General features: G+C 47.6%; 1 protein-coding gene and 1 long non-coding RNA gene across 2 annotated transcripts in view; one reads left to right on the plus strand and one right to left on the minus strand.

Annotated features, from left to right (window-relative positions):
• Positions 1-17920, plus strand: part of LOC143997010 (uncharacterized) — a 52238-nt gene that overhangs the window by 29572 nt on the left and 4746 nt on the right. The gene's annotated exons all lie outside the window — the stretch shown is intronic.
• The window catches only part of LOC143997009 (uncharacterized), a 48722-nt gene that overhangs the window by 25933 nt on the left and 4869 nt on the right, over positions 1-17920 (minus strand). Inside the window, exon 3 of the mRNA XM_077492366.1 lies at positions 5887-5976. Coding sequence (XP_077348492.1) covers positions 5887-5976 — 90 coding nt within the window. The remainder of the gene's footprint in view (positions 1-5886; positions 5977-17920) is intronic.

The following is a 17920-nucleotide window of genomic DNA, read 5'->3' on the forward strand; positions in this document are numbered from 1 at the left end:
GCCCTGATCCAGCAGATGTGGGGGTCTGTGGGGGGGGACTGGAACTTTTCTGCATCTGGAAGCCCCCTTCAGAATAATAGAAGTGAATAAAGCCAGTGCACGCATCATTAGTCTCTATAAAGAACACAATTTAACTGAAACAATGAGAAAGACATTTACACAAAAAAAAGTGTGGCATGTAAAAGGTCAACTGAGCAGTTACTAATATGACCAAAACAAAATACATTAACCTCATCTGTTATATAATTTTATATATGATTAATATTTGTTTCATCAAACAATATACATGTTACCTCCATCCTTACATGCCAGTCCTGGTGCATCCATATGAGTCTGTTTAGATTTTTACACGTTCAACACCTCTAGTTTTTGCATTTGGGATAGGCCTTTCTGTCATGTACTGCATGGTTTCTCAACCCATGGTCATGGGCGTCCGCGGAACTTTTTCCAAGGGGGGGGCATCATTTTAAGGCCACTCATGCTCCACCCCTTTTCGACAATCTCATGAAAATCTTTCCACTGGAAATACATATGTGTTATATAAGAGAATCTTCACTTTGTATTGGAAGTTACTCGGCTGCTGTGTTCCATGCCCATATAGCCTAGAGAATGTACATCTTTTTACATTGCGATACATCTGTTGTGGCCAGATTTTGATCTCATACTGTCACTGTATAGGCTGTTTTCATCAAGATAAAAATATGGCAACAACAGATGTATTGCAATGTAAAAAGATGTACATTCTCTAAGCTATATGGGCATGGTACGCAGCCACCTGAGTAACCTTGGGGACGCCCATGCTTTCAATCCAATAAAAAGTGATAAGTGAAGAGGAATTATCTCTTAAACTGTATAAATACACATATCTTTCCAGCAAATTGCAATTATAGCTCAGCTCAGCTGTCCCATTTTCCAAGCAAAGCAATATATTATTATATATAAAAATGCTCCTCCTGAGTCTTGCTGTTACCTGTGGTTCTTCACTGTGTATGCCTCAGTATTTTCTGTCTGTTTTGATTATCCCCTAAGCCCAGGGCAGCACACTGGCAGGCGGCAGTGTATCATTGACTCTGACTCGGCCACTTAAGTGGGCGGGGCCAGTTCAGTGCTGGCTGGATCTACACAACGCAAGCATGCTGGCAGCCAATGACTGGAGCGGAGCAGCCAAGGCGAGCATTGAATTGGATGATAGGGCCGGGGTGAGGTGGGGGGGGCATCAGATGATAGTTGCCAGAGTCTCAGCAGGGCCAGACTGGGAATAAAAACCAGCCCTGGAAAAATTTCATACCAGCCCCACAGCATTAATATACCAGCCCAACAGCATAACGTCATTATTTTCTTGTTCATGAAAGGGAAAACCATACATTTTAAAGCACATTTGATGAAGAGAGTATTATATATAGATATGAAATCACATAGGGGTTTATATATATATTCAAATTCCAGTTAAAAGTGGTAAGTGATCAATCATCAACGGGGACCCCAGGAACTCAGAATGCACGGGGGAGGGGGGCCACCTTCTGCAGAAAGAATACAGTAAGGTAAGGGGGTGGGTTACTAATATAAGGAGGAAACCCTTTATATCAGTGCCCCCTTACATTGTCGTATTCACTCACCCCTTACATCAGTGACCCCCCCCCCCAAACTGGCCTGGCGGTGCTGTCACTGACCTCCTCTCAGGTGCACTGTGCAGGGCTCCAGCTTGGTGGCCCTGGTTTTATCCTATAGTCTCCTGTCCACAATCCACACAAGTCTGACTTCTCCCATGACCCCCATCCCGGTGGTGCTCCCACTCTTGACTCCTCTCCAGACTCCCTCAGCGACTGCAGACATGCTACAGGAGATGGTCAGAGACTGCAGACTTGATGCAAGAGCTCAATGCAGCCTCACCAGTGCCCATCAAATGCAGTCTCACTGTGCCCACCAATGCAGCCTCACTGTGCCCACCAATTCAGCCTCACTGTGTCCATCAAATGCAGCCTCACTGTGTCCATCAAATGCAGCCTCACTGTGTCCATCAAATGCAGCTTTACTGTGCCGTGAATGCAGTCTCACTGTGCCCATCATTGCAGCCCCTCCTGTGCCCCATGCCCCAGTCTGCAGTCCCTGTCTGTGGGAAGGTGTGTTGTTGATGCTCGGTACGGTACCTTGCATGCCAGCAGGATATCCATGATGGCCAGCAGCAGGCAGGGTCTGTTCTCGTTTTGGATGGGGACGGTGCTCCTTCCAGAGGATCTGTTTGCTGTGAGATGGAGTGGTCCCTGGCCACCTGCACCTTCAGCCGTCCTCATTTTCCGGCCCCAGTCAGCCTGTCCTCTGGTCCTGGGGAAGTGGAGAGCACTGGGTGGGAGTTGGAGAGAAGGGGGAGCAGAGAATACTGGCGGGGTTAGAGAACACATGAGTGGGAGCAAAGAGCAGGGGGGAGTGGAGATCACAGGGGTGGGGAGCGGAGAGCGCTGGGGGGAACTTGAGAGCACTGGGGGGGGGCAATAAGAACAGGGGTAGAGAGCTCGGTAGGCTGAGAGCACTGGGGGGGCTAAGAGTGTGGGGTGGTGAAGAGAACTGGGGGGGCAGAAAAACAAGGGTGGAGAGCACGGGGGCTGGAGAGTACTGGGGGGTACAAAGAGCAGGGGGGAGTGGAGAGCAATGGGGGGGAGCTTGAGAGCACCAGTGGGGGCCAGAAAGAACAGGGGTGGAAATCACGGGGGACTGGAGAGCACTATGGGGGGTGGAGAGGGCAAAATGCAAGGGGAGACGAGAGTACAGGGGTGAGGAGTGGAGAGTGCTGGGGGGGAGCCAAAAAGAACAGGGGTGGGGAGAATGGGGGGCTGGAGAGCACTGGGGTGGGGGCTGGAGAGTGATGGGGAGAGCTGAAGAGCATGGGGGGGGGGGGAAGAACGGGGGGAGAGCACTGGGGGGAGTGGAGAGCACTGGGGGGAGAGCACGGGGGGAAGAACAGGAGGAGAGCACTGGGGGGGAGAGGAGAGCACTGGGGGGGGAGAAAGAACAGGGGGGGAGAGCACTGGGGGGAGGGGAAGAACAGAGGGGAGAGCCCTGGGGGGGAGAACATGGGGGGGGGGAGAACAGGGGGGAGAGCACTGGGGAGAACGGGGGGAGCATGGAGGGGAGAGGACTGGGGGGAGTGGAGAGCACTGTGGGGGGAGAACAGGGTGGAGAGCACTGGGATAGTGGCTAGAGAAGGATGGGGAGAGCTGGAGAGCAGGGGGGCAGCAAGAACAGGGGAGGAGAGAACTGAAGGGGGGGCAGGAGAGTGTGGTGGTGGAGGAGAGCACGGGGGGGGGGGGTGCAGGGAGCACAAGGTGAACTGGGGACAGTAAAATAAGTTGGATAGGAGAATTGGCAGGGGGGCCCCCTGCAGCCCCCCACCCCCCCGTCGATCCTCCTATCCAGTCACTGTGGCACAGAGGGCGGGCTGTACGGGTGGCATCTCCTCCTATGGATCACAGCGCTGGCTGGCTCTGTGTTCAGCGGGCGCTCTGTAACACAGTCCCACCCCCCCAGACCGGCTCGTGTGATAGGCGGAACGTTGATCCTCTCTACTATCACACAAGCAGGTCTGGGGGGGGCAGGACTGTGTTACAGTGCGGCCGCCGAACACAGAGCCAGCCAGCGCTGTGATCCATAGGAGAGGGCGGAGGATGCAGCCGCAACTAAAAGCGGCCCCAGGGCAGGCAGCCTACCGGGAAATCTCCCGGTATCCTGGTAGGTATGTGCGGCCCTGAGTCTCAGAGACACAGAGAGCCGTCTGCGGACTCAGTAAAAAAAATTTTGCATGGCGGCGGCTATGGCAGACCCTTGCTGGCTGCTGTAACACCTTGGCGATTCCCTTTCCCCCTGCTGCGGACATGCACCAATCGCAGGGGGTACGCAGGGGGTACGCCGCCTGTGCCGCCGCTACACAGTGCTATGCTTGCAGAGTTGCAGCGGTAAAAGTGTGCTCCTGCATCCATTCATTCACAGTCACTTCCCTCTCTGCTCGGCCTGACAGGAGCCAACTAGCCATTCAGAGGCCAGGAGCCAGGATGGAAGAAGAGCAATATGGCCGCTCCAACCTGCAGTAAATCCACTACCTACTGCGAGTGAGCACAGAGGCTGCATGGCTTTGTCATAATGACTTAATTAACTGTGTTATCTTACTGGTTAACTTTTTATTTATTTATTTGGGGGGGGGGGGTAATTGATCTACATACAACGCTATTTGTGCTGTAATATGCAGCATGGGGGGGGGAGTTAATGTGTTGGCTTTGGTCACTGATGCATTAGTGACCAGTGGCAGGTGATTAACCCCTTTATGCTGCATTAGTTGCAGTGGCACCAGTGTCAGTGTTATTTAACCCTTGTATGCTGCAACATGAAGGGGTTAATTAACACTGACACTGGTGCAACTAATGCAGCACAAAGGGGTTAATTAACTGCCACTGGTCACTAATGCATCAGCCGCTGATGGCATTGTAGGCTCTTTACCATGTGATCAGCTTTGTCCAGTCACAGCTGACTACATGTAAACAAATACTGGTTATCTGCATTTCCTTTCCTCCGTGTTGTTAGTGTCTGAGGAAAGGAACGTCGATAAGTGGCTTTCCTGTGACAGGGGCACATTTACACTGAAAATTAGTGCCTTGATTATCAATGCTGCCCTATCAGTGCCACCTCCTCAGTGCCCATCAGTGCAGCCTCATCAGTGCCGCCTCATCAGTTCCCATCAGTGCAGCTTCATCTGTGCCCATGTATTAATTTGGGATTTTGTGTGTGTGTGTCTACCAGTGTGGTAATTTGGGATTATGTATGTGTGTGTGTGTGTGTGTGCGCTTCCAAGTGTGATCATTTTGATTGTGTCTGTCTGCCAGTGTGTATATTTGGAATTATGTGTAAGGCTGCAAGTGTGTATATTTTGGAATTATATGTGTGTGTCTGGCACTGTGCTAATTTGGGTTTACGAATATGTGTTTCTCCAAGTGTATTAATTTGGGATTGCGTGTGTGTGTGTCTGTCGGTGTGTTAATTTGGCAATGTGTATATCTGCCAGTCTGTTAATTTGGGATTTTGTGGGTATTTGTGTGTTTGCAAGTGTGGTGGTTTGGGATTGTGTGAGTGTCAATGTGTTAATTTGGGATTGTGTGTGTGGGTGTCATTATGTTAATTTGTGATTGCATGTGTGTTTATCTATCAGTATATGTGTGTGTGTTTGTATCCGTCATTGCAGCATACACACATGCAATGACAAACAAACACCATCACAAACACATACAGAAATCATCACAAACACATACTGATATTACACACACACACACACACACACACACACACACACACAGAAACCATGACACCCAAACAATTGAAATTACTTTCTCGAGACACGGGTAAATATTTTAGACTTCACCGTAAAAGGTTGAGAAACACTGATGAACTGTATATTCTGTTATCTGACCTGTGTGGACTTTGGTTTCTGATCCTGTTTTGTTCAACTCACTGTGTTGGAGGCTTTTTCTGTATCTAGATGCCCTGCTATAACTGTCTGTGCCTCGCTGTTTCTGTCCAGATAGGCAATCATATGAACTGCATTCTAGAAAGTGTCCTGCTGCACAATGTCATCCTTTCATAGCCTCTGGTCATGCCCAGTAGATCATGGTCCCTGCACCTAGTTTGGAGCCATTTACCCTGTGTTGCCAAAATTGAATAATCCTGTTAACCCGGATCCTGTACCTGTTCTCTTGTGTGTCTGCACTGTGCTTAGATTTGTATCACTGCTCTGTAGTGGATTTTTGCTATGCTCCTGCTATCAAGCTACTTCTGCCCGGTAGTTCCCAAACCCCCCCCCCCCCCCCCATACAGAAACAGCATTCTCTTGCCTCCTATGACACTTACCTCATTGTTTTTTGCATGCTTTATTACATCGACTTCTTTGATGCTTTGCTTAGTTCTGCACCTTTTAGAACCAAAGTCAAAGGATTGTTCCTGTGTTCAAAAGAAACACAATTATAGATATAATTACTATAATGCACAGCTGTTATCATTGTAGAACATAGATTGGTATGAGGAATACGTTAACTAGTAGGTTTTATGAGTACAGGTGTCTTGCAGAGCAGAAATGCATATCTGAAATAAAGCGATGTCAGACGCAGTCATGAACAGCGGTGTGCACATCCGTATAGCATCTGTTTCTAAGCAACTGCCATAGTTATCATTAAAAAAAAAAATACTATATCAGACTCTTACACAGAAATTGACATATTTGGAATGTTTTATGATGAAGTAAATTTAAAAAATAAACTTTTAGTGTACATTGAATATTATTAACTTCTAGTTTATATATATATGTGTTCTGTACTAAGAAATTACTTAGATTTGGGATTTTCAAATCCAGTCTTCAGTATAAATAAAGGTAAATTTGCTATACAGACAGACATTAGATTATGATTGTTAAAAAGTGACAAGAGCATTGAAATAGCTAGCATGCTCTTGACAAATGCATGCATAGGTGTAGCATGAACAGACCATCAGCCATGTGATTAATCTATCCATTGATATATCTGTGCTCCAACTTTGGAGACTCTTGGGTTCACACTGATGCAATGTAGGAAACGCACAGGAATTGCTGCTTTTCTCGCACCACCGCACAATCAAACTGCGTTTATGAGATCTGTTGCGGATATTAACCACTTCCCATCCCGCGCCTAGTAAAATATTGGTACATTGGTATATTGACACTGGTAGGCGACACTGATAGGTTACACTGATTTGCAGCTCTGTTGAGATGACACTGATAATCTTCTCTCTACATGCTGTCAGCTTGAGGAAAGGAGTGCCGATAACAGGCTTCTGTTTAGATCTGTGATCAGCTGTAATTGGACACAGTTGATCACTGATTAGCTCTGTAGCACTAACCCCCGAAGGAGCTGCAGAGTGGATTAAAGAATATTAGCTCCAACACTTAGTCCTTTTTCTGGGTGTTTATTTAACAAAAACACACACTTTTGCAATAGAGGGGTAGAGGATAAGGGGAATTCAGGTACCTTTGTAGTTTTGCGGGTTAAAGGGATTTCCTTGATCCAGAGGAAAAATTATTCCCACAAGCTGGATCTATCAATCACCGGATAGGCCTCTCTCACTGACCTAGTAGCCGGTGAGATGCTCGAACAAAGTCTCTGCCACAGACTTGATAAGTTTAGCGATCTTGTTATACAATCCTCTGCCGCAGGAAGGCACAATAAGCTTCTGGTTGCAAAATTAAAGAGTTTCCCCACAGTACCTGATTCTTTCAGCCGACCCGGCGATACTGTGTGGTAGACGAAACAGGATGCATCCTCCAACTGAGTTTCCAGGCTTCTCCATGAGGCACCAGCCTTACTGCTCGGTCCTCCTCAGAAAAGTCCTCCCTGGATCCTCCAGTTGCTTGGCTTCTCCCCGCAGGCAAGACAGCACAGGCTCATCTCTGGATCAGTAGGCCCCAGAGCCTCTGGGCCTATCTTTCAGTTGCAGAGCCTCAGGCCAGCCGGCCCCGAGACATTGAATAAGGCAGCACACACCTTAGGCCAGGAGATCCATGAGGTCGGGAAAAACGAACCCCAGAAAATGGCATCGGTACCTTAAGTACCCTTACCCAGAATGCACAGCGGGTAGACCACTCCCACCAGGCTGTTTCTAAGTAAAAGGGGTACCCAATACATTTAGCTTGTTGCATTTCCAACACTTACCGGTGGTGACAGTGACACCCACGATCAAGTGGAAATTAGCACAACCCAGCCAAACTGGTACAGAAGCCACAACTTTAGCATAATTAGTCTGAGCCAAACTGCAGCTTCAGACAAACTTAAATTTACAAAAATACTAGCATCGGTATTAAAAATACCAGCGCTACAGCTCTTTATCTCAATTTGTGAGCAGCAGTGTCCCCCAGACACTGCGAAAACAGAGTGCGCCGCCCATACCCTCATATGACGATGTCCCAGAACTAGCCAGCCATGCTGTAGCTGTCATTCAGATATTAAAAAGTAGTAATGTGAAGCGCCACTATGAAACAAAACATGGCTTGTTTGAGCAAACATATTCAAAACATTATAAACCAATGATACAAAAACAATCACCCTCACACCTGTGTATCACCACTGTGCTTAAAATAAAAACAATAAGTGAATAGATAACTACAGCTGCCACCGTAAATAAACAAAAATTGCAATCAATATTCCTTTTAAAGCAGTGTTTCAGCTGTAAATTTTTTTTTTTTAAAGTCAGCATCTAAAAAAACTAGCTGCTGACTTTTAATAAGGAGACTTACCTTTCCAGGGCGCCTGCGATGTCGGCCGCCGAGGCCGACATATCCCTCGGCTCTCGGGTCCCAGTGCCGCCATTCGTACTAAGGGAAACAGGCAGTGGAGCCTTGCAGCTTCACTGCCCCTTTCCTACTGCGCATGCACGAGTCACGCAGCGCTTTGTGAATGGGACGCGTTGTGCTAGGGAACACACAGTTCCCAGAACACAGCGTGCCCCATTACCCAGAAGACCGAAGATCACCAAGGAGCAGGAAAAAGGCAGATTAGGAAGACTGCCTAGCAACAGGGATTTCTGACCAGGTAAGAAAAAAAAACATTTTTTTAATTTTAATTTTTTCATTTTTTTAAATAATATTAATGCTCTTTTTTTTTTCAGGGTCGGCCCTCCACTTTAAGTAAAATGGAAAAAGTGGCGCTAAAAGAAATCAGTGTATGTGTGCACCACTGACTACAAAGTGCTATAAAATGTAAATGATAATACATACAATAAAAAAAATACGATCAATCAGAACAAAAAATATATTTCCTGGCAGACTTCATGGCAGCCTACGTGTGGGTTTAGTCCCGCCTCCATTACCCTATAGGACGATACTCCCATAAATCTTTGCTCCCTGCCAGAGGCCGTGTTCTTTTTTTGTCCTCCTCCATAGGACCTAGCATGTGTCTTTTACTCTGAAGACTTGCATTTTTTTCTGCGATACAGACCGACCGAGCAACTTGGAGTCGCATATTTCCAATAAGCTCTAGCTACTAGCGGAGTATGGAAAAGGGGCATATGGAAGAGGCGCTGAAGAGGTGTATGCCTGGTCACTGACAGGTGAAGCCGCGTGATTAGTCGTGAGCCTAGCTACTAGCAGGTGACTTTCGCCCCCTCCTCCCAGAAGTCTGGCATGTGTTTGGGGACCTACCTCGGCTGGTGTCCATCTACAGGAGTGGTGAGCTGTTTGTTGTCCATGGCAGCCTTTTCTGTGTGTTTCTTTTTCTTTTGCAGTGTGTCTTTTTTCCCCCATACAGCGCTGTGCGGTGTATCTGGCTTGCTGGGCGGCTGGTTTCCTTGCGTTCCAGCCACCCAGTTACTTCCTCGTTCGCCGCTCGATCGTTCTGCGCATGTGCGAGACTGACGCAAGGACGAGGCTTGGTTCGCGCATGCGCGTTGCGGGCTCCGCGCATGCGCACTAGCGTTTTCATGACGAAATTCGTGACGTCATTAAGGCGGCAGTTTTAAAAACAGAGAACAGCTTGCAGAGAATCTGGGATGCTTGTAAAGCCTGCAGTGCCATTCCTGAGCCCTGGTTTCTTCACCATTAGGTATGTGTCTTTGATAAAGGTCAGTTTATCTCTGCTCCCTTAGCTGTTCTCTGTGTTTAATTGAGGCTGTTTTATCTCCATCCCTGATGGATCCTTTGGATGCCTCGCCGCCTGCTAGTGGCCAGCCCTCTCGGAGAAGGTACTTTTTTTGAGTTACCTGCCGGGGGGGGGGGGGGGGGCAGTGGAACATTAGGGGATGTTCCACTAACACTGCTGGGTTTTCCCTTTTTCAGCCCTTCTAGGTCTACTCAGCGCCGGAGTTCTCACCGAGGAAGTGATTCGTCTAAGTCCCACCGCCGGCATTCCTCTTCCAGATCCAGACGACATGATTCTCCTGCGAGAACCAGTCTCCGTAGCCGGGAATCTTCCCACCCTTCAACAGCTGGCCCAAGTCACGCAGCTGAAGGTTTATGCTGGGGGTGCAGGACGCAGGTTCCTGCTGACAAGTCCCTTTGTGATGCCTGTTATGTTAAAGCGACGGGTGAAAGGAGTGACTCTGACCAACAGCTGAAGTCTATGGTGGAAAGATTGGTCAAGGACAGTCTAAAGAAATTTGAAGCCCCCCAGTTGTCTCCCAGGTCTCCGGGGAGGGATGCTCAGGCCCAGGACACATGGGATTCCTCTTTGCCTAGCCATCCGTCTGCTGTCCTCTCAGATAGTGAATCTGAGGAAGAAGAGTCTGGTTCGGGTTTTGACTTTGCCCTGCTTCCTCCTTTGGTCAAAGCCATCAAGGAAACGCTGAACTGTGAAGAGCCGGTAGTGGCCCCGGCGAAGCAAAGAAAGTTTTTTAAGCAATTGAAGAAGGAGCGTATTAGCTTCCCTTTCCTCTCAGAGTTGGGAGAAGTGATCTCGGATGAGTGGAGCAAGGTAGAGAAAAAGAATTCTCTTCTATCTAAGATCCAGAGACTTTACCCTTTTAAGGAGGAAGAAGTTAAAAATTTGTCTTCCCCTCTGGTGGATGCGGCTGTAATGAGATTGGTCAGACATGTGACCCTTCCTCTTGAGGACACAGTCTCTTTTAAGGACGCTCTGGATAGGAGAATTGATTCTGACCTGAAGAGGATCTATCTTACGGCTGGCATGGCCTGTAAACCGGCTCTGGCCTTAGCGGCTCTGTCTAGAGCGATGGAAGTTTGGTCTGATAGTGTTGATGAAACACTCAGGAACGTTTCAGAAGATCTGGCCAAGAGTTCTCCCATTCAAGAACTAAGACTGGCTTCAGCTTTCTTAGGAGAGGCCTCGATCGATATTATCCGACTGGTGGCTCGAGTCATGCTCTCGTCTGTAACTGCCAAGCGTGCCCTGTGGCTCCGTCCTTGGCTAGCCGAACCCGCTTCTAAGCAGGTTTGGTGCCGTATTCCTTTTGATGGTTCTTCCCTTTTCGGCAATAAGCTGGATAGTGCTATAACTCGAGCCACCGGGGGTAAGTCGGGGTTTCTCCCCCAGGATAGGCGCCTGCAGAATCAAAGGAGATCGTTCCCAAGAAAGCAGGGTCAAGATCGTGCCAGGGAGGCACGCACTTACAGGCCTGGATGGGAATTTTCCAGATCTTGGAGGTCCAGACAGACATCTCTCAAGAAATCTGCAAAGGGCAGTTCGATGGGGGAAAAGGAGCCTACTAAGTCCTTTTGAGATCGGGCCCGTCCAGGCGGTCCGGGTAGGAGCTTCATTGTTCCACTTTCGGTACGTCTGGGCGGCCTTGATCCAGGATTTTTGGACCGTCAAGACGGTCTCCTCCGGGCACACTTGGTCGTTCAGCAGTGTCCCCAAACTCAAGTGTGTTCCCACATCCATTCCAAGGTCGGAAGAAAAAAGAAAAATTCTTTTAACCTACATAAAATCTTTGTTGGATCAAGGCGCCGCTTTTCCTGTTCCAGACAACCAATGCGGCATGGGAATGTATTCCCCTCTTTTCCTGGTCCAGAAAAAGAACGGTACGTGGAGACCCGTAATAGACTTGACGCGTCTAAATCGCTTCATAAGAAAGGAGAAATTCAAAATGGAAACTCTGTCCACGATTCAATAATCAGTGCAGCCAGGGGACTGGCTTGTCTCAATAGACCTTAAAGATGCCTATTTTCACGTCCCAGTGGCCACAGAGTTCCAACAGTTTCTTTGTTTCTCCATTGGCCAGCTTCATTTACAGTTTACCTGCCTTCCTTTCGGTCCGTCAACCTCCCCTCGCACATTCTCGAAGGTCCTTCTAGCAGTCGTAGCATTGTTGAGAGTCAGGAAAATCCGGATTCATCATTATCTGGACGATTTGCTTCTTCTTGCTCAGGACAAGGATTGTCTCTTGAAACACAGGGATCAAGTCATCGCAACCCTCAAGGAATTCGGGTGGCTCCTGAATTTAGAGAAAAGCCAGTTAGTTCCTACACAGTCTCTCGTGTTCCTCGGCGCTCTGTTCAATACGGCAAAAGGTACCATCTCTCTGCCCGAGGAGAAGATTGCAGTAGTACGGGACAGGATCCACCTGGCTCTCTCTTCATCTCGTCTCAGTGCTCTTCATTGCCTAAAGATCATAGGCACCATGGTGTCTACCATACCGATGGTGAAGTGGGCAAAGTGGAGGATGCGCCCCTTTCAAATGGGTTTTCTTCGCCAATGGTCGGGAGAAAAGGTCCAGTCCATCGAGATTACTCAGACCATGAGAGGTTCCCTCCTCTGGTGGCTTCGTCGGGAGAACCTATTGAATTGCCACTCTCTTCTTCCAATCAAATGGATCTCAGTGACGTCAGATGCCAGCAACAAGGGCTGGGGGGCACATTGTCTATCGGAAGTGGCTCAGGGCATCTGGGACTTTCCCTCTCGGGGAATAGTGTCAAATGTGTTAGAACTACGAGCAGCCTTCGTAGCGCTGTTGGCATTTCCGCATCTGATAGTGGGAGCATCTGTAGTCCTCAGGCTGGACAATACGACTGCGGTCGCATACGTAAGGAAGCAAGGGGGCACCAGAAGTCGGTCTCTGTTGAGGGAAGTGGATCCAATAATGCGCTGGGCCCAGAGGAATTCTGGCCAACCTAACAGTAGCCTATGTGCCTGGAGTTCTCAATGTCCAAGCGGACTTTCTCTCACGAGTCCACTTGGACAACAACGAGTGGACCCTTCACGAAGATGCGTTTCAGTGGGTTCTATCTCTGGGGATGTCTCCAGAAGTGGATCTCTTCGCCTCCCATTTCAACAGGAAGCTAACAAGGTTCTATTCGAGGTTCAAGGATCCGCAGGCCTACGGGATAGATGTCCTAACAGAGCAGTGGTGGTTCCACAAGGCATACGCCTTCCCTTCAACTCCAATTATCTTTCAGTTCCTGAAGAGACTCAGATGGGAAGAAGTGGAGGTGTTGGCAATAATTCCGCATTGGCCCAACAGGCCTTGGTTTCCTCTCCTATCCCTCCTAACCTTTGGGACCCAGTTCCTCTTCCATCCAGATGGGACCTGCTCTCCCAGGGTTCGATTCTCCATCCATGTCCGGCTCACCTTCAGTTGAGGGCCTGGTTCTTGAGAGGGAAAGGCTGGAAGCACTAGGGTGTCCTAAGGAAGCCATTTCCACCCTCTTAAGTGCAAGGAGAAGAAGTACTAATAAGGTGTATGAACGGATCTGGGCCAAATTTGTATCTTATGTGTCCTCCAGAACCAGTTCTTACGTTTCACCCACAGTTCAAGACGTTTTGGGTTTCCTGCAATCAGGCTTGGACTTACCCTTGTCAGTTAGCTCCCTTCGGGTTCAAGTCTCGGCTATCTCCGCATTTACAGGGGTTCAGTGGGCCACGCATGCCCTTATCCAGCAGTTCTTCAAAGGCGCAGTAAGATTGAGACCCCAGAAAAAACCCAGATTCCCTAAATGGGATCTGCCTCTAGTTCTGGACTTCTTTTCTCTTTTCAGTAAGGCTCTTTCCATCAGAGAACTCACCTTGAAAACTGCATTCCTGGTGGCAGTCACCTCGGCGAAACGAGTATCAGAGATTCAAGCTCTGGGAGTCAAGGAGCCTTTTCTAACTTTCTTTCCGGACAGAGTGGTCCTAGTTCCAATGTTGGGGTCAAACCCTAAGGTCACTTCGGTTTTTCATGAAAATCAAGAAATCTCTCTACCCATATTCAGATCCTCGGATTCCTCGGAAATTCATTGATGTTGGGCTCTCATTAAAGCGCTATTTGGAAGCTACAGCTCCATTCCGGCAGTCGGACTTCCTGTTCGTTCTGTGGGAAGAACAAGGGCACTAGAGCATCAGTCAGGTCAATTGCGGCATGGATAGTTCAAGCAACCGTCGCTAGTCCCGGGCTACCTGGAGCCACGCTCAAAATGGACGGACTTTCCTCCGTGTGTGTGGGCAAGTCCGTTCATTTCAAAAGTACAGCGGAAAAGTCACGTGTGCAGGCAGATCTGCTCGTTCGGACAGTCCGGCGGACTTTACGGCGGTTTGTCCGCCAGACTAAGTCCTCTGGATAGTCTGATCGTGTGTACGCAGCATTTGTCTAACCAAGGTAGCACTACACACCTTGACCATGTTTGGATCTATGTACAGCTGCGAGTCAACTTTCTCCACTATGAACATTATTACATACATACATACACTATTAAAACCAGTGGCGGCTAGTGCGGGAAGGTGCAGCTCATCCCCCATATCAGACGGATGGGAAGGCAGCTATCAGAGGCCTGCCTACCTTAGGAGGCAGATGACAAGAATCCGGGGTAGGGCTGCTGCTCCTTGCTCTGGGGCCATTACTTCTCCTCCCGGCTGAACAGGAAGTGCCACCTATCGGTGAAGCCTCATCAGTGGCCACCAGTGCCACCTCATCAGTGCCCATCAATGCCGTCTCATCAGTACCCATCAGTGTAGCCTCATCAGTGCACATTAGTGAAGGAGAAAAATTACCTGTTTGCAAAATTTTAAAACAAACTCTGAAAAAGTTTTTTTTCTTCGGTCTTTATTTGTTTATTTAGCACAAAAAAAACAACGGTGATTAAATACAACCATAAAAGGCTCTATTTGTGTGGGAAAAAATGATAAAAAGTTTGTTTGGGTACAGTGTTGCATGACCGCGCAATTATCATTCAAAGTGTGGCAGAGCTTAAAGCTGAAAATTTACCTGGGCAGGAAAGGGGAATAAGTGCTGATTAGGCAAATGGTTAATGCCAAGGTTTTGCAACAAATGAGACAAAATGGTTTTAAACTTCCCATTGGAAGAATGAACATACACTATATTGTCAAAAGTATTGGGACTCCTGTCTTTACACGTACATGAACTTTAATGCCATTCCAGTCTTAGTCCGTAGGGTTTAATATTGAGTTGGCCCACCCTTTGCAGCTATAACAGCTTCAACTCTAATGGGAAGGCTGTCCACAAGGTTTAGGAGTGTGTCTGTGGGAATGTTGACCATTCTTCCAGAAGAACATTTGTGAGGTCAGACACACATGTTGGACGAGAAGGCCTGGCTCCATGTGATTGGAGAAGAGATCAGTGTTCACTAAAAGAAAGCCCAGCCCCCAACAGTTAGTAACACGCCCCTAGGAACACTTAACCCCTACACTGCCACCCACTGGTTAACCCCTTCACTGCCAGTGTCATTTACACAGGAATCACTGCATTTGTATAGCAGTGATTGCTATATAAATGACAATGGTCCCAAAAATGTGTCAAAAATGTCCGATGTGTCCGCCATAATGTCGCAGTCACAATAAAAATTCGCCATTACTAGTAAATAAAAAAATTATTAAAAATGCCATAAAACTATCCCCTATTTTGTAAACGCTATACTTTTGTGCAAACCAATCATTAATCGCTTATTGCAATTTTTTTTACCAAAAATATGTAGAAGAATACGTATCGGCCTAAACTGAGGGAAAAAAATGTAAAAAATTTTTTTTTTTTTTCAAAATTGTCGCTTTATTTTTGTTTATAGCGCAAAAAAATAAAAACCACAGAGGGAATCAAATACCACCAAAAGAAAGCTCTATTTGTGGGGAAAAAAGGACGTCAATTTTGTTTGGGAGTCACGTCGCACGACCGCGCAATTGTCAGTTAAAGTGACGCAGTGCCGAATCACAAAAAGTGGTCTGGTCTTAAGCCAGCAAAATGGTCCGGGGTTGAAGTAGTTAAGGGGCACTCTGATGGGCACATATGTTAGGGGGGCACTCTAATGGGGACAATTGATGTAAGGGGGCACTCTGACAGGAATACCTGATGTAAGGTGACACTGATGGGGACACCTGATCTAAAGGGGCACTCTGATGTGGAAAACTAATGTAAAGGGACATTACGATGGATACACCTTATGTTAAGAGGCACAATGATGGGCACAGTTTACGTTAAGGGACACTCTGTTGGCACAACAAAATGTGCCCATCAGCATGCCCCTGTAAATCTATGAAGTAAATCTCTGTGAAGTACCATACCTTGATAGCAGACAGGGAGCAGGAGCTTGCAGAGGTAGCAAGCTGTGGGGGGCGGGAGTTGCGCTGAGAATCTTGCTGAAGGGGGCCAGGTGCACACGTAATGTCACACTCCTTGCGGGCAAGAGCCAGAATTCACGAGATAGCAAGCAGCAGAAGGTGGGGGACCCATGCAACGTCAACTGCTGAGATGCTGGGATGTGGCAGTTTAGACTGGAGGGCTGACGGTCCAGACAGGAGCATTGCTTGGTCTGAGTTCGAACCACGTTCCGCCATTTAATGATGTCTGCCCTAGAACATCTCTTGTCCCAAGGAATGGTTGTTCTGGTCCCTTTGGAGGACAGGTAAAAAGAATTCTGATCAAACCTGTTCAAACCCCAACGGGGGGGTTATTCACCCTTTTCTGGACCTAAAATCCCTAAACAAATTCCTCAAAAGTATTCAAATCTGCAAGGTCAGTTATTGCCTAAGACCACAGGGAACTTTGCATCAATAGAAATTCACAATGTCAACATCCATGTTCCCCTTTACTCATCTCATCAGTGCTTTCTGCACTTCACAGTAGGTGACAAACGCTTCCAATCTGTTGCACTTGTCATTTGGCCTATCCTCTGCACCCAGAGTATTCACAAAGGTGCTTGCACACCTACTAGCCCTCTGAAGAACTCAGGCTACAGGGCATTCAGGCTACAGGGTACCTAGACAACCTTCTGAAGGATTCATCTCCCTCAAAACAGTCTATAAGTCTATAAGCTTCCAAAAGTCTGGCCTCCAGCTTTGCCTTTGTCTGGAATACTTAAGTCTTATCCTAGACCAATGTTTCTCAACCTTATTTAGAGTCAAGGCATCCTTTAAATGTATGCATAACCTTAAAGTGGTTAAGCCACTACAATAAGAACCTCCCATCCCCTCTGTAACATAACAATATGTATCCCTGTGTCTGTGTTCTATAAAAAAAAAATGCCACTCTGTACCTATATCAGAGTGGCTCCCGATGCTCGTGTGACTCCTCGACTCTCCTCTGCCCAGCTGACAGCTCCAGCAGGCAGGGCCAAGCACTCCCAAAGACTTCAGGCAGGGAGGAGGGGAAGGAAGCGAGAGAGCTGAGGAGTCACATGAGCTTTGGGAGACGTTCTGATATAGGTACAAATATATAATACAATATAATACAATTTATATAATACAGGCATAGGGACACATATCGTTATGTTACAGAAGGGATGGGATGATTTTATAGCAGTTATGAGAGCAACAGGAGGGGAGGGGGCAGGTGCTGACATGAGCAAGGGGAGGGGGCGGGCACTGACACAAGCAGTCAGGGAGGGAGAGGGAGAGGAGGACAGAGCAGAGTTGAGGATGACAGAGGCATGTAAACTGACCATGGTGTCAGGGCTCAGCAGCTACAATAAACCGTGGTCAGTTTACAGGGGGGAGGGTATAGCCAGGCAGGCTAAGCCAGGTTTTTTAGGTGATAGAAGGGGCCAAATTACACAGCACAATCACTGTGCTGTATAACATGCTTTAAGGGAATAGGATCTGTTTTTTTTTTTCAGGTTAACAAACACTAAGGCACCCCAAACTAAACTGATCGCTTTACATATCACAGCAGCATCTATGCAATATTAGAGGTGATTTATTCCTTCGTCTTTGCAAACTGTTACTGATTCGTATTCTAGCATTTCTCTTCCTCTCTCTGCTAATGTGACCCCAGTACTTATAGAGAGGGACATAGGAGGGGCAAACAAGGATGTTGTGTAGGCACCAAATGTACTCCTTATCAATTGAAATGTCACTCATTGTTAGTATGTCAGTGGTTGACCCACGTGATGCCCAAGGCCGTAATGCTGCACAATAAAATTCTGTGGCTTTGTTTAACAAACAAGCAGGCTTGAGCCACTCGCTGGCTCGTTGACAATTTGTGGGCA

Source organism: Lithobates pipiens, unplaced genomic scaffold (genome assembly GCF_037356315.1).
Source record: "Lithobates pipiens isolate NorthernLeopardFrog02 unplaced genomic scaffold, aLitPip1_a1.2 Scaffold_19, whole genome shotgun sequence".
Classification (NCBI taxonomy): domain Eukaryota; kingdom Metazoa; phylum Chordata; class Amphibia; order Anura; family Ranidae; genus Lithobates; species Lithobates pipiens.